Source organism: Myotis yumanensis, unplaced genomic scaffold (assembly GCF_028538775.1).
Source record: "Myotis yumanensis isolate MYYU_CA2020_CCGP unplaced genomic scaffold, mMyoYum1.0.hap1 SCAF_15, whole genome shotgun sequence".
In the NCBI taxonomy this organism is placed as follows: domain Eukaryota; kingdom Metazoa; phylum Chordata; class Mammalia; order Chiroptera; family Vespertilionidae; genus Myotis; species Myotis yumanensis.
The window spans coordinates 34,407,057-34,428,240 of record NW_027223766.1 but is presented as its reverse complement, the minus strand read 5'-3'; the positions used below and the strand labels follow the sequence as shown (position 1 = coordinate 34,428,240).

Sequence of the window (21,184 nt, the reverse complement as noted above, 5' to 3'; positions counted from 1 at the left end):
CCTAATATTCCCATTGAAATGTTAAGGGGGAGGGTTAGGCCAGGTTTTGTGATCACAGTAATTAACTCCATGTGAGAAAACAGAGGCTCATTCAACTAACTTATCCTGGTAACACAGATGACAGTGGCAGAGCCCAGGTTCAAACTCAGCTGCCTCCTTTCTCACACAAGAAGCTACATTCTCCACTGCTTCAGTACTAAGCTAACCCTGTGACTCATTACAGGGATAAACAACTATTGTGAGTTTAAAAACGCTCCCTTGTAAAATTCTGTCATGAGACAATTCTGCCCGGGCGGCGTGGCTCAGTGGTTGAATGTCAACCTATGAACCAGGAGGTTACGGTTGGCTCCATGACCGGTCTGGGCACGTGCCCAGGTTGTAGGCTTGATCCCAGTGTGGGGCATGCAGGAGGCAGCTGATCTCATCACTGAAGTTTCTATCTCTCTCTCCCACTTCCTTCCTCTCTGAAATCAATTAAAATATATATATATATATTTTTAAAAAAGAGACAATTCTGCTGAGAAATATGGAGAAGATCAGAAAATTCTTTGTCAGCTTGATTTAATGAGACCACCAGAACGGATGGTAAGCAGGCCATCTGTCTTCCCAAGCCCAGTGGTGCCTCTGCACACATGGACACTTAGATGCTGCAGAAGAGAGTGGGGAAAAAAGTCCTGACCTTTTCATCATGAAGTTTAGGAAAAACTGAAGTTTTGGAGCAGTGATGGCAAGTACAGGGAGGGAGAAAAGGTTATATAGAGATCACATTTCACGAGGGTCAATAAACCACTCGACCTTGAACACGTTTCCTCTACGCTGGAATCTGGGGAAGATGTTCACCCTCCAGCCTTCTGAACTGCATTGGCATCTCTGCCATGATACAGGGCTTTGTAAAATGTTGATTGCAAAGTAGTGTTGCAATTAGTTAGCAATAATAAAAATGTCTTGCCGAAAACCGGTTTGGCTCAGTGGATAGAGCGTCAGCCTGCGGACTGAAAGGTCCCAGGTTCGATTCCGGTCAAGGGCATGTACCTGGGTTGCGGGCACATCCCCAGTGGGGAGTGTGCAGGAGGCAGGTGGTCGATGTTTCTCTCTCATCGATGTTTCTAACTCTCTATCTCTCTCCCTTCCTCTCTGTAAAAAATCAATAAAATATATTTAAAAATAAATAAATAAAAAATAAAAATGTCTTGTATAGAAATAAAATCTGCCAAAGCAGATGCTAAAGAAAATGACAGGAAGATTTTATATATATATATATATTTATTATTTTATTTTATTTTTTTTTACAGAGAGGAAGGGAGAAGGATAGAGAGTTAGAAACATTGATGAGAAACACCCATCAGCTGCCTCCTGCACGCCCCCTCCTGGGGATCAAATCCACAACCAAGGTGCATGCCCTTGACCAGAATTGAAACCGCGACACTTCAGTCCAAGGGCCGACACTCTATCCACTGAGCCCCACTGGTCAGGGTGACAAATGTGGAAATGTATAGGCACTCACCTGATAAAGGCCAAGGAGATGACATAGTCTGTGTTGACAGTGATGGTCCAGTCGCAGTCCCTGCTGTGGGGATATGGATGAGGGAAGTTTGGCGAGAGAATAAAGCCTGAAGATCCTGTTAAATTGCCTCCACAGGGTGCTTTAAATGAACAAAGAAAATCCCTTAAGTGGTTAATAAAATTTATTAGCTATCAATATTTGTGAAAACTGTTTTTAAAAAAGGCTTAGGAGGTTTTGAACAGATCTGACTTTTTGATAGTGCTTAATGCTTGGATATTGCATTGTCTTTCAAGAAAAACCACTTAAATAGTAAATACACACATACATGGATATATTGGATTTTGCTTCTTTTACTGGCTTCAAAAGATAAGAAAAATCACATATGGACTTATGTTCCTTTCTATTTTTTTATGTATGAAAAAAGCATTGAGAAGAGGGATAAAGATGGTTTCCCATTGCTACTAAAAAATTTTTTTTTGAAGGTTACTATGAAAGTTAGAAACAAAACAAAGTAAATCAAAACCTCTAATAATAAGTGGAATACTAGGATGTATGATACCTGGCACATTTTTACATCCTCCCATTACCTTTCTATATATTTATGAAGGAAGAGCCTTTGATATAATTAATGAGTGAGAATGGATAATTATCTGAGAACCTACAGCACTTTACAATAAAAGACTCTAACATTGAGTGTTAGGATATTCCTAAGTTCTAGTTGCCTAACTCGCTAATGAAATGGACAAGCTGCTACAATTATGATCTCAGCCCCAAACAAAGGTTTCTTTAACACTTCAGTGGACAGGCTCAAAAAGTTCTTAGTGAAGTTCAGAGAACAGATTCTTTAGAAGATTACTGTTGAGGTCTATTAAACACAGCTTATGATCAGAAATACATATCTATGGATAGATAGATATACAGAGTTAGCAGCTTCACAAAAATAGAGAAAAAAAGATATGGAGGTCCCTGGTGGTGAAGTGGGATTATAAATAAACACACACACACACACACACACACACGTTCAGGTATAAGGTATTCTTGATTCTCTGACAGCATAAAACTCTTTTGGGAAGGAGGAAAATTCTGGTTCTCTCTGGTAACATTTCAGATCTCTGTTCTTTTGCCTGAGTCTAGATATGCAAATTTATCAATAAAATTGTCATCTAAATTACGGATGTCCACCATATCCTTTCTCCATGTCCCTGGACACCCTTCCCTAGTGCTTCAGTCATTGTAGATTACTTCAGCTCCTACTCAATGGAGAATAAATATTTTTACTTATCACCTGTGTATTTTTGTGGTATAATACGCCCAAATGCTTACTGGTTATCTCTACCTGATAGCCTATAGGTACATCAAACACAAAATATCCAATATATCCAAACCTCAACTCAAATTTGCTTCTCCTTTTGCATCCCTAAGTTGTTTGATTAGCACTATCATCTCCCCTAACTAGAGATGTGAAATTCTTCCCTTCCCTTCTGCATACTTGTGTCCAGTCCATCAAGAAGCATTGCCAGGACTCCACCTAACTGGCCTCCTGGATACTTTTCAACCCATCTCTTCTTTCTTTGCCTGCTACCATATTGCTAGATCTGACCTTTTTATCTGCCACCTGAATTATGGCATGGCTTCTTGTTTCCCATGCCTCTAAAATTCTCCAATTCATCTTTGCCCTATTAAAAATATCTAGTCATACTATGCCCATGCATAAAATTCTGCAGTTGTTTCACAATGCCTAACAGATAAATGCCTCCTCTAGTGCAGTTTTCATAACCTAACCTCTCCAACCTTTCCAACTGATTCATGCGCCACTCTAAGCATATAAATATCATCAGGATGCGTATAGTTCTGAGTAATTCCTTGCCTTTGCCCACACTATTTGTTTTCCCTTCTATATTTAGATAGCCCCTACTTACATTTCAAGATTAATTCTGTCTCTAGGAAGTTTTACAGAAATTTCCAATCTAGGTTCTGCTTAAATAGTCTCCAACTCACTTTGGTATCCATAGCAACCTCTGCATAGCTCCATTATTTCCATTACCATATTTTATTTAAAGATCCCTTTCAAATGTCTGAATTCATCACTCATCTATTAGATAAAGACTGTCTTACATGTGACTTTATACCTGGGATTCAGCATATAGCATACATTCCATACATGTTTGTGGAATTGCTAGTGGCTCTCTGTATTGATTTTGAAGAGAGTTAAAACAACCACAGATGAATGTCCAAATCTAATCTGTAGCTATGCATTTTGATAAAAATAATAGCATGCTTTGCTTTGAAACTTGTAAACTCTGAATTTAAAAAAAATAGAAAATATGTGTCATAATAGCAGATATATGTATGTATATATGCATAAAAGACAGAAATGGTAGCAAAATGTTCTGTTTCTTTTCACGTGTAAAGTGGTGGGATTACACATAATTTGCAGGAGTGTGGTAGAGTACTGTTTGCTTCAATTTTCCTTATTTTTCAGAGGAAGCAGACATTTTATACACATGTACACACTCATATATACACTTATGTATGTGTATCCTTTTTCATAAAATATACAGAAAAATCTATTACATATATTTTAAGTATCTTATTGGATATATTCCATGATTATATTGGATTACTATTTATTCATTTATTTATTTATTTATTTATTTATTTTTAATCCTCACCCCAGAGAGAGGATATTTTTTCCATTGGCCTTTTTAGAGAGAGTAGAAGGGAAAAGGAGTGGGAGAGAAAGAGAGACATTGATGTGAGAGAGATACATCAATTGGTTGCCTCCCACTTGCGCCCAAAGATTGAATATGTAACCGCAGTATGTGCCCTTGACTGGGAATTGAACATGACCCTTTAGTTTGTGGGCCAATGCTCTAACCGCTGAGAAAACTGGCCAGGGCCCATGAATATATTATTATTTTGGTATAAGATCCCCTAAAAATTATTTTGATTCTATTATTTAAATTATTTATCAAGGTTTTCCTATTTTATTGCTGTTAATTGATTTTGAAAATCTATAAAAGACATCGAGGTTATTAAAGACATTATGTGACACTTGTATATCCAAACACTCAGTGAGTAAAGACTATTTTTGTCTTAAATATAGTAAATTTTAATACCATTTGGGAAATGCATATTTGTTTTGATGCATCATAAAGCATTCAGAATACGATTCTCCTTAAGTCAAATAGATTTAGGAATTAAATTTTCAGTTAGGTTCCATGAAATTCTGACATTAATAATTTGTTCTGAGGGTAGTTTCTTGTGAGGCAGTTAGTTATAAGGGGATCTGTTAATAACTATTTTATAATTGCCTTAATGTTTTCACCCTTCAGTTTTATTTGCATCTACTCTCTACCTCAGCAGCCCACCCACACCAATGTCTTTGTTATTTACCTTCATATTGAGTGCTGCTACTTTCCCTCTGGCAATGTCAGAGTAATCTTCACACTGTCAATTTTGTTGGAATGAATTCTATTAAGTCTCTTAAAGATGACGTCCTTCTGTTGTCACTTGCTATAAGGCTAACTACTTCTACATGCAAGCAAAATGCATGCCCCAGGCTCTAAAATGTAGACTTATGGAGTGCTAGAAAGTTCAGGGTTTAATCTTTGGCACAGAGTTTCCAATCATGCAGTTTTTTCTTATCAGTTTCAGAGGTCAAACTTTCTACAGCCTTAGCAATTTTTCAGACATTTTATTTTTAGGTTATTTTCTTCTTCACAGAAGCTCTGATGCATCTCTTCTTCTCAAGCTGTCTTTTCCTACCAAAATATAATACCCAGCACCATAATCCATACAAAAACTTTCCACAACAGTTTAAGTATGATTTAGTGTTCAACTTTCTTTTTTTCTAGAATGAGGACTTGCTAAAATCTTGTCTGCAAATGAAATTTTTTAACAGCCTATCTCAAAACTCTTTCTTTCTTTTGTATTTTAGTCTTTACTAGAATTTCAGTAAAAAGCTGTGCAATATTTTAGAATTCTAAACATAAAAACATATAATAGAGTCCTCCTAGTAATTCTAGTAAGCAACACTCTAACGAAGACTAAGAATCACAATGAATCAAGAAGTTCTACACTAAGTTTGTTTTTCTAGTATTCCTTATTTACACAGATTCTCTCTACAAGGACTCAGTTAAATTCTAATTGGAATGTGGCAATTTTAATTTAATTGAAATATTTTTAGGTCAACTGAGGAATACACAAACAAAAACTTAATTATATCAGTCTTTTTTTCTTTCAAAATATTTCTTAATTTTATCAAATTGATATTTGATATTTAAGTCATCAAATATCAATTAATTTATATTTCCATAATTTAAACTCTTTTATGAGTTTAAAGAGTTTAAATTATGGAAATATAAATTAATTGATATTTGATGATTTAAAATTGTGCAGAGATACATAAAGAAGTGTAAGGGGGAATAATAAAGTATAGAGGGAGATATAGGATTTCAAGCTATGCCCTTATTTTGTGCTTTTAAAAAATCTCATTTTTAAAAATCATTTTCCTTTGTTATCTGCTATATTTTCTAGAACTGTCTACTTACTCCCTGGCTGTTTTGAGCTATCGAATGCATTTTGTTTTGTGCATAATTGCTCTTAAAATGCCAACATATAAAATACAAAAAAAATGTGATGGGGTGAAATAAATCTAAATAATTGAGTCCTTGAATTTGTTCACGTCTGACTGAGGTACAAAATGTTCATTTCCTATTTCCATGTGACTTAAAAAAAATCTGTGTAAGATGATTATTTAAGTGTATTTATGAGTTGGATATAAGAAAAATAAGGCTTTTTCTCTTAATTGTGCTGAATTTGTTTGTGCTGAATATTATAAGAAATACAATAATAAATAAGCTATGGAACCTTCTCTCAAGTTGCTTAGAGTGTAAGAAGGAGAATACATAAAGAAATAAGATTTTGAATACAGAGAACATACTTTGCTCAAAATGTACTATAAATTGAAAATGACACTAATTCTAAAATATTTAAGCTAAAAGGTTTGAGATTATAGTTTAATGTAAAAAAGTTAACGATGAGATTGTGAAACGAAGATTAGATAGCAGGTTTTCTCACTATTTTTACTGCAAAGGTGGTACATCCTTCTAACTTTTTTTCAGATCCAATAGAAAAGTAATATGTATCTTAATATTCTGGAGTGTAACTTGAGGATTCGAGAACAGAGCATACAGACTGAAGGCAGAGATTTGGAAGTATGAACAAAGCAGCTACAAATCCTTAGATCATCAAATTCAAAACTAATATTCTTTTAGAATACATGAACTGAATAAAAAGTCAAAGCTTTGAAAGTCAAGCACAAGTTCCAATAAAATGTTCTTTCTTAGAAGAAATAACCATTGAAGAGGCAAGATCAATATGGGCCATTTAAAATGTAGACTCTAAATCACTCTTTAAATATTAAAAGCAGTGGATAACTGCATTTATATAGTAGATAGAGATCAGGGCTTTTCAAGAGCTTCAATTCTTAACTTGGATCTTAGAATCATTGAAAATCTAATAAAATGATGGGCCTGCCCCTCAGGGGAAAATAATTATCATTTAAATAGGATCATTGTACATTTTTTGGAGGTTCATTGACCTGTGAAATCATAGACTCTTCTATATAACCAATTCTAGAATATTGTTCTTACTTAATGATACTAATGCCCATTTATAACCATTTTTTATGCTTGCGTAAAATTTTAATTGTTCTTTAATTCATACCTATACAGACTGGTGGGCTGGGCTGCCAGAAGTATCGATTTTCTACCTGAATGCAGGTTATTCTTTCCTCTCCTTGAAGCTCATATCCTGGGTCACATTGAAAGACAACAGTGTCCCCAGGTTCTCGTCCATCCCCATTTCGAGTTCCATTCATGGGAACGCCCGGATCACGACATGCAGTGGCAACAGAACCTATCAAAAGACAGCAACAAGCCTTTAGTTTTGATGGTATCATAATCAAGTCTGAATTTCCAGGAAGTACAGTTTAGTACCTTCCACATAGCTATGTGCTTTTCGAAAGTTAACTTTAAAAAATAATTCAGCCTTTTTCATGCCTGCACAATACATACTTTAAAATATTTTTGTTAAGTAACTTGTGTGTTAAATTATTTCAAGAAGGGACATGGCATTCTAGTAGCTAAATAATAGATTTACTCAAAATTGTTAGGCGCTCTGTGAAAGACACTATAAAGAGTTTGAAAAGGAAGGTACAGGCTGGGAAAACATGTTTGCATGAAATATACTCCACAAAGTACTTGTATCTAAAATAAATAAAGAACTCTTGAAACTCAGCTATGAGAAAGATAAAATGCAGAAGAAATAATAAAAAAATGACAAAACAACAATCCAGTTACAAAATAAGCAAAATACATTTCAAGGAAGAGGATTCCAGATGGCACATGAAAAGATGTTCAACATCATTAGCCATTAGGGAAATGCAAATTAAAACCACAATGAGCTATCACTACATACCTATCAGATTGGCTAAAGTAAAAAAAAAAAAAATAGATAATACCAAATGCTGGCAAAATTCTGGAGAATACTGTATTACTTATACATTGCTGGCGGGCATGTAAGATGGTACAGCCACTCTGAAAAGAAGCATGGCAGTTTCTTGCAAAATTAAACGTGTGTTTACCATACAACCCAGTAATTGCACACTTGCACATTTACCCTAGATAAATAAAAACTATGTTCACATAAAAACATAAACACGGATGTTCATAGCAGCTTTATTTATAGTAGTTGAAAACTAGGAACAACCCAAATGCCTTTCAAAGGGTGAATAATTAAACTAACTGTGGGAAATTCATACTGGTATCATACAACAGAGGTGGGCAAAAGTAGGTTTCCAGTTGTGAGTACACAAAACAGCTTACTTTTGTATTATTATTTTTAATTAATCAATGTGTGTTCCATATGAACAACTATAAACTTACTTTTGCCCACCCCTGTATTACTCAGCAATAAAAAAAAAATGATGATACACAGGAAAACTTGGGTGGATCTGAAGGGAATTTACCTGAGTGAAAAAATACACTACCAAACGGTTATATACTGTTTCACTTAATCTATGTAACATTCTTGAACTAACAACATTATGGGGTCAGACACAGGTTAGTAGTTATCAGGGATGGTAGGGGCAGAAGATGGAGGGGGATGACTGTGGCTATAAAAGAGTACCATAAGAGATTATTGTCATGAACTGTACTGTATCATGATGTATTGGTGGTGGTCTCACAAGTCTACACAGAGCTAACTAAACACAAACAATTACATGTAAAACTTATAAAATCTAAATAAGATTAGTGGATTGTATGCCAAGTTTCTGGTTGTAATACAGTTGTTATAGTTATGCAAAAAGTTGTCATTGGGGTAAATTGGGTGAACAGTATATAGGATCTGTCTTTATTATTTCTTACAATTGCAGGTAAATCTAAAATGATCTAAAAATGTTTTTTAAAAAACGTTTAATCGTATCAGTAGAGGAGAGAAGTATGAGACCATAGGAAAGTAACCACAGTATTTTCTATACACAGTAAGTGGCACATTTAATTATGGAGTTAGCTCCAATTATTCAGGTTAAAGGAACAAAATATTATTTAGAATTATCACAAAGTAGATTTACCCTAAAGCATATGCCAATTAAGTATCAAGACAAAGAAGCTATTAAAATTTCCATTTAAGCTGTTCTTAAATTATATTTACAAATGTAGGATTCAGCACTTGAACAAATTACTTTTATAAGTTGTATATTAAAGTAATGAGATAAATTGCTGGATTACAGACACCTAACTGATATTCACTCATTCATTTACTTTCTGACTTAAAATTTTCCAGTTGTGCTAGGTGCTAGTCATACAAAGAAGAAACAAGCAGATGCAAATAGAACTGAACATACATAACTTTTTTTTTTGTATAGTGGTGGTACTAACAGATTCTATTGCATACATGCCTATTTGGTAGGTAGGTAGATATGTAGACAGAAAGATAGATAGTCAATGGATTAATCAATCTGTTAAATGTTGAACTCATATTAGAGAATATCAAGGGTAGTAAGATAGGATCTTGATTCCAATTTCCACATGACTTTGTTCTGTATAATCATCTGTGTTCCTTAGCAGAGTATCCAGCATGTGTTTTTGTAAAATGCTTTTGTGATAAACTCAGTCATGATGTTTTTCTTGAAGCGCTCTGGGATGGTTTCCACCAAAACTAAAGCTGATCTATAGATTAGTTTTGTAATATGTAAGTGGAAAGTGATGTTCTACACACAGATTTACATTTAAGATGCTTTTATTGAAAAGAAGTGACAAAAATGTGAAATATGCTATTAAACTGAAGTTCAGCTTTTAAATTGAAAAATAGAAATAATATAAAAATATGAGAAAACTTCATTTTTTGAGACTTTCCATGTGCTGGACTATGTGTCTGCAAGAAACTTAAACCTTAATAATTTTCTCAAAAGCAAAAATATACATAAAGTTACAAAAGCATACTGAAAGTAGTCAGTGTAATCGTGTCTTAGGTGAATTTGAGGGGGAAATATGTTTTTATTTTTCTGTCAGATTTTCTGTGCTTAAATATTTAATGTGAAACCAAGTAGCTATAATAACATGTATAATATGCAAAATGACAGCTAATATATGTAAAAATATGCATTTCCTTTTGGGTTTTGTTTATTTGAAGAAAGAGAGGTAGTTGACCCCTGTTGTTCCTTTTTCTCTTAATTAATAAACAAATTAGTAGTAAGATTTTAAGGAACAATGGATAATGATGGGGTTTAATGAAAGACCAAAGAAGTTTTTTTCTTCTTCCCATTACTTAAATTCTAAAAGCAATTAGTTAAATACACACAGGAACAATTATTTGGTGTAAATACTATTGTCTTATTTTCTTTTTTTATTGATATTTTAATCACCATAACTATTATGTTCTGTGTTTGTGGTTAGACAAAATTGTAATAATTTTAGAGTCAACCATTCTTGTTTTCTGTATCAAATAGAAACTGTCACCATTGAAAAAAATAAGTACTAGTAACCATCTAAGGAGCCATGTTATCACTCCTTGGGAATTAGGAGTGAAATAATCTCACATAATTATATGCATAATTTAAAAAGCAATTATATGATGTTGGAACTTAATAAAGTATTATTCACATGTGTAAACTAGATTAACAATTTTTATTTAATACTTATTTTTTCCACTTAGGTGGTAATATTATTAATATTACATTTTAATTTGCTTTAATCTGGATAACCTAAGGATGTTGTCAGTTCAAAACAATACTGAGAATTACAGAATATGAGTGAATTCTCACCATTGTTACAACTCATTGATATCATAAATACACTTCAAACTTCTCATTTTACATTTGTTTCTATCTAATTTAGAGTATAATTTTATTGGAAATATGCACTTTACCTAATAGATTTTACAATCTATATAGGTTGTAAATTTGTATAGGTTTCAACTAAATTATAGATGATAGTTTGAACCATTATTTAGATAGAATGACTAAATTACCATATTGGTGACCATAGGCAAATCAACATTCCAGTTTTATTATTGCATCACTTTGTATAACAAAAAAAAATACATTAAAATCACTTATAAGTTCTTGTGGCTCCTTCCTGTCAGTAAATTGACTCTGGTATAAACTTCTTCTTCTTCTTTTTTTTTTTTTTACTCAAGACCTTTCAAAGAAGAAAAACCTTGAATTTCATACTGTTGAATAAATGATATTATCAAAAGCAGGAGAAACTAGGTTTTAGACTGTATTGTAGTAAGAAAGGAAGATTGACCAGGTTGTATAAATTTCCTAAATTTTAGCTGCCTCATCTATAAAATTGGCAGAGTAATATTTTACCTGCCTGACTTATCATCAGATAAAATCCTAAAGTTCTATTCTAACAACTGTATTGAATAATTTTTAAGAAATATCAATTCTGAAATAAAAATTTTAAACCAGTATATTTTACTATTCATTGCATAGTTTGTCTGAAGATGAAGTAGTTTTATATATTTTTGCAATATCAGGAGACCAGAAAAGTCATAGCCCACATTCGATATTCACAAGACCTTACATTCCTCTCTTCTGATTCTGTATTGACTAAGAAATGACACTATATTCTAGATTTCTATAAGGAAATCAGTTTGGGTAATGCGAATACTCAACCTGGAAGGAAATCCCATCCAGAGTCAAATCAATCAGAAAATATTTGAAATGCAGATGGTAACCTAGAGGTGGATTTCACCCTGGAGAATTTTGACCTTGATTGAGCCCTTGCTTTGTACAAGATCCATCAATTTTATAAAGAATGTTCAATATCATAATGAGGCCTATATTCTGCCAGCTACCCAGTAAGGTGGCTATCTTTAGAATTTCATTATGTTTCTAAGGGTACACTTAATGGCATGGCAAGTCAGGTTAGAGTAAATGGCAGCATGACGGAGTCATTTCCATCAACTCAGGAGGGAAACCGAGCGAAAGAAACCTCAAAGTCAATGTTGTAATATACTTCCAAGTATACAAAAATCTCTTTCATTAAAAACATGTTTATTAATTTATTTCACCAGAAAACTGTTTACCGACAATGAACCAGGTATTATACATAATATTGGAGATATATTTTAATATGAGAAAACATCTCCCTACTTTCATTATTATGCTCCAATCAGTGGGGGTAAAATTACTGATATAATTTTTGTGGTATCAAAAGGCATGTTAAGCCCTGGCTAATGTAGTTGGTTGTGGTCCTATGCACCAAAAAGTTGCGAGTTTGAATCCTGGTCAGGGTACAAGATTGCAGGTACACCAATAGGGGTATTCAGGAGGCAGCTGGTCAATGTTTCTCTCTCTCCCCACCTCTCCCTCTCATTTCCTCTCTCTCTCAAAATCAATTAAAATATATTTTTTAAAAATGTGCATGTTAGTTTGAAGACTGTCAAAATGACCTATACAGAAAACTGATTTCATATCTAAAAATTATAAAAGATAATATACATAAAGGTCTAATTTGAGATAGAATTCTAATACTTGGAGATCACCAGAATAAATTATCAAAACCAAAGAAAAAACACATAAAATGCTTTTACATTATTTCTGATAGGCAGTACATAAACAGCATGAGTGTGCTTTTAAGTATACATTATTATTTTTCTTCTATCCAATCTGATTCATTAACATTTACTAAATACTAAGTACTAAGTAAAGGACCAAGCTTTAGGGATACAAATATCAACAGATTAACATTCTTGACCTTCAGAGTAACACAATCTAAGAGAAACAGCAGATGTGTACATGGCTTTAATAAAACTAGAGGTCTGGTGCATGAATTTGTGCACGGGTGGGGTCCAGCCGGCCAGCCCTGATTGGCCAATGGGGGGAGGGGAGGGAGGGGACATAGGCAGTTGACCAGCCAGTCCCGCCCCCTGGTCAAACTCTTGGTAGAGGGGACAATTTACATCTTAGTCTTTTATTATATAGGATGGGTATTAAAATCAGGTGACTTTTTGCCATTCAAACTGAAAAATTCTGGGAATGAAAAGGAAGCTAAAGTAATTTTAATTATGTAATAAAAATATGTAATTACTAACAGAATTGGTAATATATTGATGAACACTTCAAAATAGTTCTCTTTACAAAAGCTATTTTAAAAATAAAATAATTTCTAAAAAATGCCATATGCTATTATTACTTGTACACAACAAAACTCATGCTTTATCTGAATTACCTAAACATTAAAAAATAATGAAAGCAAAATAATTATTTGTAGTACAACCAATTTTAAAATTTGTTTCTTAGACGTATTTAGTGCCTTTTTACTTTCTGAGGAATTGTTTTCCCCATATTCTTATTTTATTAATATTGTCATAGGTGTTTTTAATACATTTTAAATTGTTGGTATGTGCGACTGATGTCTCTATGGGCCGTACTATTTTTAATTAAGAAAAGACTTTCTTTGTAGGTACTGAGGTATCTAAATTTAGGGCTATTTTTTTTTAATGTTGGAAAATTTTTATTTAGTTTTTTTACAACAGCAATGTGTACTAGTGTATAATTCAGCTTAAATATTTTCACAGACACTGAATGTTTACTTTTCAGAATACCTTTCGTTGACAATTTTTATGGTAATGTTATCATTGTAATTCGCTAGTTAACACTAATTCGTAAAGAAAGCAAAGGGAAGTCAGATACTGTCAGTATGGTCACCTGGGAAGCTTCACCAAGAAGCTACAGCTTCACATTGTTCCTCCAAGAGGATTAACACCCCTCCCTTCCCCCAACTGGTACTGGATTGTTGGGGGCAGAAGGGAGAGAAAAGCATGTGTTCAGTAGAAGTCAGGGTGGCACAGGTGCGGTACTTGCCTCTCAGTCTAGCCTGGGGAACAATGGATTGGCTAGGGGATGGATCCCATCAGAAGTGTGTGGACTATTGAAAAGTTCTTTGGTTAGTTCAAAGAAGCTCCTGGTTAAAATTCCCAGACGAAGAGTTCCCTCTCTCTTGTTTGCTCTTGATCTGGCTTTGTCTCTCGTTTGCTCTTGCTCTGTGACCCGGACTCACCTGTGCGCTCACCTGTTCTCTCTCCATAGCCATGTGGCCTTAGCACCTGCATGGCCCGGGGCCGTGTGGACCCCATGTGCCATGTACTACAGCCGGGAACACAAACCAAGACAGCCAAATGCTGGACTGGACTGGACTGGACTTTAATACGGAGCAGAAACTATGGCCTGTGGCCTTTATTCTGGCCCTGCTGAAGGTACTGTTGCAATTTTTCCGTGGCGGGATGGACAGAGATGGGACCTTGGAGGGGACATCCTTTAATTTTACATCATCAATAAAGCTTTCCAGGAAACCCTATCCTCCTGTTGGGCGCCTTAGGAAATTCATTTCCTCGCAGCACCCCAAGAACTCCACTTCCACCGGTAACAGTAATGATTTTACTATTAACAGTGACAAGTCAGTATTTCACATTTTGATAGCAGCCTTCAACATAAAAGCAAAGTACCTGGCAAACATTCTCATTTGTGTTATTGATGGCTTAGATTAATAGGGCGCCCTTCTGTCAAAGAGGTCAGTAATCTCTACAGCAAGCATGTCAGACTCACAGCCCGCGGGCCACATGCGGTCCACAGTGGATATTTTTGCAGCCCAGCCAATATCACAGCGTGAGCAGTTACTTACAGTCATGAAAGGAAATAAGTCTCCTATCGGATCCAGAATTACTGACATTCACCTTGGGTCAGTTTTGAAAGTAATCACTGTGAACAAGATTTCCTCCGAAGTGGGAGAGGTAGTAGCAGAGAAGAGATGCTAAGTGTCAGGAAGAAAACATTAATTTTATCATTGCTCTTATTCTTTATGGTATACTTTTCAAAATAAGCCTACATTTCTATGGAAATTGAAGCTTTTGTTTTTTTGCGGTCCACATAAACTTAAACCATGTATATTTGGCCCGTGTTAGCCTTTGAGTTTGACATTCTTGCTCTATATGAACTATGTTTTGTATCACACAGTATTTTGTTGTTGTTTTTTTTAAATTACACTGCTTTCAATATTATTTTATACTAGAGGCCTGATGCACCAAATTCATGCAAGAGTAGGCCTTCCTTCCCCTGGCTGCTGGCACCGGCTTCCCTCTGGCACCCAGGAACCCGGCTTCATCCAGAAGGTCGTCCAGAAGGATGTTTGGAAGGATGTCTGGTCTAATTAGCATACTATGCTTTTATTATTATAGATTAGTTTCAGGTGTACAGCATAATGGTCGGACAAGTACATAATTTACAAAGTGATTCTTCAATCATTCTAGTGCCTACATGGCACCATACATATTTACTACAATATTATTCACTATATTCCCTATGCTGTTTTTTACATACCTAGGAGTATTTTTTAACTATCAATTTGAACTTCTTAATCCCTTCACCTTTTTTACCCAGCCCAATCACCCCTCCCCTCTGGCAACCATCAGTTTATTCTCTCTATCTATGAGTCTGTTTCTGTTTTGTTTGTTCATTTATTTTGTTTTTTAGATCCCATATATAAGTGAAATCATATGGTATTTGTTTTTCTCTGTCTAACTTATTTCACTTAGCATAATATCCTCTAGGTCCATCCATTTTGTTGCAATACACACACACATACACACACACACACATATATATATATATATATATATATATAATATAAACTAAAATAACTTGTAAATGTAATGAAAAAATTATTCTAGGTTCTTTCCCGCTATATTATTGGTCTTAGTTTCAACTTTTGCAAGGATAAGTTTGTTTTGATATTTTTGTTGATCTCTGCTTGGGATCTTCTTGACAGACCCTTCAGGTGAACGAACTGACTTTCCTTTTGGACATTTTGGGGGAATCAGCTTTCTTAAACTTGTACTTTAAAAAGTACTACTGCTGCCATAAATATCTGTTGCAAAATAATCTTTAAAATACTTCTATGATAAAATAAATAGTTGTGGTTTTACCCCATAAAGTAACAAATACACTTATGCAAGAGCATTCAGACTATATTGTCAAATTAAAAAAAAAATGACAACAGCCAACACAACAGTAGCTATCCAATATGAATGAATAAAAATCATACCTGCCCAGCCAGTATGGCTCAGTGGTTGAGCACCAACCTATGAACCAGGAGGTCAAGGTTAGATTCCTGGTCAGGGCACATGCCAGGGTTTCAGGCACAATCCTCAGTTGGGGGTGTGCAGGAGGCAGCCAATCAATGATTATCTCTCATCATTGATGTTTCTGTTTCTCTCTCTCTCTCTCTCTCTCTCACCCTCTGAAATCAATAAAAATAATTTTTTTAAAAAAATCATACCTAGTTTTTGTTATATCAGCAAATAATATATTTTTTGGTGTGCCACAGAATTTTAGTAACTAGTTTATTTGTTCCATGAGATGAAAAGGTTGAAAATTACAGCTCCAGAGCTCTACAGCACATCTGCTGAGCCTCTATTTCTATGCACAATTCGCACTAATTCTGCCAATTCATGGCCTGACAGCTTTATGTAGCTTCCAAACAATAGCACAGACTAGGAGATAACTTGCTTTTATAGTACTAAATAGCTGGCAGGGCAGCAGCATCTAAAGCTTCTCCCACTACCACCCAGGATCAGAATGGGTTAGGTGTTCCCATTTGAGAATAGTTCATTTCATCTACAAACGCCCTGTATGCTGTCCCTGAAAGGCAAGTGTGAATAACCTATCATCTAGAAAAGACTGAGAAACATAGAGGAGGTATTAGTTTTTGTCTTTCAAATTGAACCATGTATTATAATTACTCTGAGCACTGCAAACGTATCTCACACACTACTCGGTGAGACTGAATACAAAGTAGAGAACTAATAAGTATGTTTTGGCTATTTTAACAGAACTATTAAAAATGATACTTTGTTTTTTAAAAGAAATGGAAAATACAGGCCATATGCCAAACCAGTCAGGATGCCAGGACAACAGGCATAAGCCAGGATGTCTAGGGCAAACTGGGACATATGACCATTCTAAGATGACATGCACACAGTATCACAGCACTGCAGATATGGTAATGATTAAGTAGGCGTTCATTAATACTAGAAGTATCATTTGACCTGGGCCTTGGACAATGACTAAAAATTTATAGATCTTGAATGTGGACATAAGTGTTCCAGGAATATGGAAGAGAGTTTGCAAAAGCAGCAGAAATGTGAAAAGACACGTCGTGGTGTTAATGACCGGATGCATGTACATGAATAATTAGGGATGAAGCTGGCAAGTAGTTGGGATGCAGATTGTGAAGGATTTCAACGTAATCCCAAAGTTTTGAGCTTATGACCATGTGGCAATTAAGGAATTTTAAATAGAGAAGTGATGTCAGGTGGAAATGTAGAAATACTACACTAATGAAGTAAGTGGTTGGTAGACTGTTCCAGAAATGCAGGCAGCAATAATGAGGATAGGGATATAGGCAAGGGCTGGGAGACATCAACCTCTCATGGTTAAGGATCCATATCCTTGAGAATTTTTAAACAGCATTTTTGTATTACCCACCAGGGGTAGATTCTTAACAGAGAGGTCAAAGACTGAAGAGCACAGAAAACACTCTGTCAAAATCAACTATTCTGTGGGCAAACGACAGCACGATACTCAGAGACGTCCTCCCTGTGGAACTAAAGTGAGACAAGCAGATTACAATTTAAGCAGCAGATAGAGAGGCTGACTGCTGAGACCAAGGACACCACGTAGGACAGCATGAGGTGCAATGTCAGACTTAAGTAGCTCTGATTAAGCAAAAGTGCCTTGCAGACTCTAATACCGAGAAGCATAACGACAGACTACAGAGAATGAACAGATCGTGGAATAGAAGACATGAGGCTGCTGATAGTGGCTTGATGATGATTATGAAGTCGGTATGTGACCTACATTTCAGTTTAGTTCACTTTGTACCAAGTTCAGTGAAATACATTTCATTGGTTGCATTTTGTCACTTAAGACTGATCTGCTACTATGCCAAACTCTTTTCTTTTTTTTTCTTTATTATTTGACATTCAATAAACCACAGTTATTTGCTCATAACCGGAGTGCACATGGTGAGGGGAATGGGGACAGAATAAAAGTCTGACAATTAAAATGACACATCATGATTTGGCCACAACTGTCCTGATTTATGCCTGTTGTCCAGCTTAATTTTTAATAGTTTCTCCTTTTACTCTCAAAAAATTATCTTAGATTAGTAAAATAAACTATAGAACCATCCCAAACACGATCTTTGTTCTTTATAAAGATTTAGGGAGACAAAGGAACTCAAAACATCTTTGGGGAGCAAATGTCACATAATTCAAATATCTTCAGGACAATGAATTGTTAAACCATTTATTCTCATCTTTATTTGGAAATAAATCACAGCTGGTGCCTGGGGCAGGGGCTTGACTATGTTTAATAAAGAAAGGTCAGAAAATGTTTTAAAAGAGATATTTTATAAACATTAAGATGTTTAATGAAGAGGTCAGAAAATATTTTTAGAGAGAGGTCTTGGTGCTGAGTCTGTAAGAATGAGCAATACTGAAGCATAAGAGAGCAGACAGAGAAACTTCTAAGGCGGCAGAAGGTTTAGACACCGAAACAGTATAGCATGTGTGTGTGTGTGTGTGTGTGTGTGTGTGTGTGTGTATTTGTGAAACTAAGATTTGCCTCAGTGAAAGGGAAGGTGCAACTGAGAAATAATTGGTAATAAATATATTTAGAATATGATCCTTAAAGAACAAATGAACGAATAAACCGATGAGTAACATGAGATAAATTTATCCAGGGAAGAGGACCTTAGCAAGGGCCCTAACAGGGCAAATTGACATACAAGCCAAATTTGACCTAAAGTAGTGGTTTATTGGCCTATATAGTCCGTTAACATTCCTTTAAGGGTAGTTGTTTTCCTTGAAAATTAGATGACTTTACACAAAATTACCTATTTCTTTTTTAAATATATTTTATTGATTTTTCACAGAGAAGAAGGGAGAGAGATAGAGAGTTAGAAACATCGATGAGAGAGAAACATCGATCAGCTGCCTCCTGCACATCTCCTACTGGGGATGTGCCCGCAACCCAGGAACATGCCCTTGACCGGAATCGAACCTGGGACCTTTCAGTCCGCAGGCTGATGCTCTATCCACTGAGCCAAACCGGTTTCGGCAAAATTACCTATTTCAAGTTCCACTTTAACCCGTCTTGCTACAGGACAAAATGACTATATTGAGGAAGGGCAGCTGTCCCTTGTAAATGGGTTGTATACACTCCAGCTTTTTCACTCCTCCTTCCTGTTTCACTTGTATGAATCACCTGCCTTTCAAGTGTGACCTTAGATGTGGTACTTGGGAGCATAATCAGGAGCACAGCTGATTACATAGTAGAACTTCATTGTGACTAATAATATATAAGTAAAAGCTTCCTATTTCTCTAGCATATTAATACATGTATCTAAATAATAGTGACAGCATGCCCAGCCAGCGTGGCTCAGTGGTTGAGAGTCGACCTATGAACCAGGAGGTGACGGTTCCATTCCTGGTCAGGGCACATGCCTGGATTGTGGGCTTGATCCCCAGTATGGGGTGTGCAGGAGGCAGCTAATCAATGATTCTCTCTCATCATTGATTTTCTATCTCTCTCTTTTGCTCCCTTCTTCTCTGAAATCAATAAAAAATATACTTAAAAATAAATAATGACCGGCATAATAATAATAACTACCAAGCATATACTATGCTCCAGACATAGTGTAGCGTTCCTTTCAAACACATATGGATTTGAGCTCCAGGCATTGCTAGCAGTTGACCTTGAACAAATTAACTCACTCTCTAAACCTCTGAGTATTTATTTGGAAAGTGGGTGATGTATCATATGTCATATTGCTTTAGTGAGGATTAAATGAATGAGATCATGTATATAAAACACTTAACATGGTTCTTGACATACAAATAAGAACTCATTCATTAAAATAATATTTTCAAATTTGAAATCTGGGCACTTGTAAAGCTGTGTAAGCATGAGTTACAGAAGACCTAACACCAAGAGACTAATTTTCAATGACTGCTGCTTTTCACAATATATTAACCCTCAAAGGATTTTTACTTTAATGGGTAGGTTTTTAGTCTCAGATCAGTAGTACAAATTTCTATGCATCTTAAAAGGATATTATAAAGGCAGATTTAGTATTGATCTGGTATTATGCACATTGTTTTGAAAACTTTTAATATGCTGACAAATATAATAAACATAAAGATGCATTGCTAATTTTACAGAAAAATCTGCATTAAAAATTCCCTGAAACGCATATGAAACAGTTTGTTTCCCTTAACACATGGACTTGGCATTCACAAACACTAGCCTGAGGCATTTATAACATGAGTGTTTTCAGATATTTAATCACAATAACCATTTAAGTGTAAAACATTATATATTCCTAACTTAAGGTAAAGGAAAGGAGAACTGTTAGTTTCCAAACTACAGTTAGAACTGAAATTGGACAGCAGTCATGAACAGTTCTCTGATAAATTGTCCCTAACTTCAATAAAAGAGATAAACAGTAGAGAACAAAAGACATAAAAATGAAAAGTGTTTGGTGTTTTATAATTAGAAGCCATTTCTGTTCACCAATTACATAAAAATTTTCTTATTTTTCATACTTTTTTCAAAAAATATATGAATTTAAACTGTAAATTTACAAATATTGATTCTTCTACACTGATTTACACCTCTCACACAAGCTTGGCTTATGTACAATACAAAAAAAATTGTTTTCTATTAGTTAATTATGTCAAACAACTGTGTTCCCTGAACAAAAAGTCCACCAATTGTTTAAACATACTAACCAGTCGCTTATCTAAAGCAATATATTTTGTGGAGAGTCAAATTTCAAAAGTCCTTCAAGCTTTCTCCATTTTTTCAAAGGATTTCAATTTTACATTTATTCATATAATGATAATAGTGCATTGGGCACCATCTACTCAATACCAAGTACTGTGCACATGTAACCATGCTACATCTTAATAACTTATTTATGGTGTGAGCATTATTATTCCTATGTGAATTAGAAAACTCAGCCCCAGGTGATAAGGTAAGGTGCCCAGTTAGTAAGGAGCTGGGGTTTTAATTCAGGGCCATTTGAAGAATACTGGTTTGCA

General features: G+C 35.0%; 1 protein-coding gene across 2 annotated transcripts in view; it reads right to left on the bottom strand.

Moving 5' to 3' along the window:
* The window catches only part of CSMD3 (CUB and Sushi multiple domains 3), an 857,474-nt gene that overhangs the window by 224,918 nt on the left and 611,372 nt on the right, over positions 1–21,184 (bottom strand). For both annotated transcript variants that reach the window (XM_070391936.1, XM_070391937.1), the window contains 2 exons: positions 7,235–7,426; positions 1,505–1,643 (listed from right to left, as the gene is read on the bottom strand). In XM_070391936.1, coding sequence (XP_070248037.1) covers positions 1,505–1,643; positions 7,235–7,426 — 331 coding nt within the window. The remainder of the gene's footprint in view (positions 1–1,504; positions 1,644–7,234; positions 7,427–21,184) is intronic.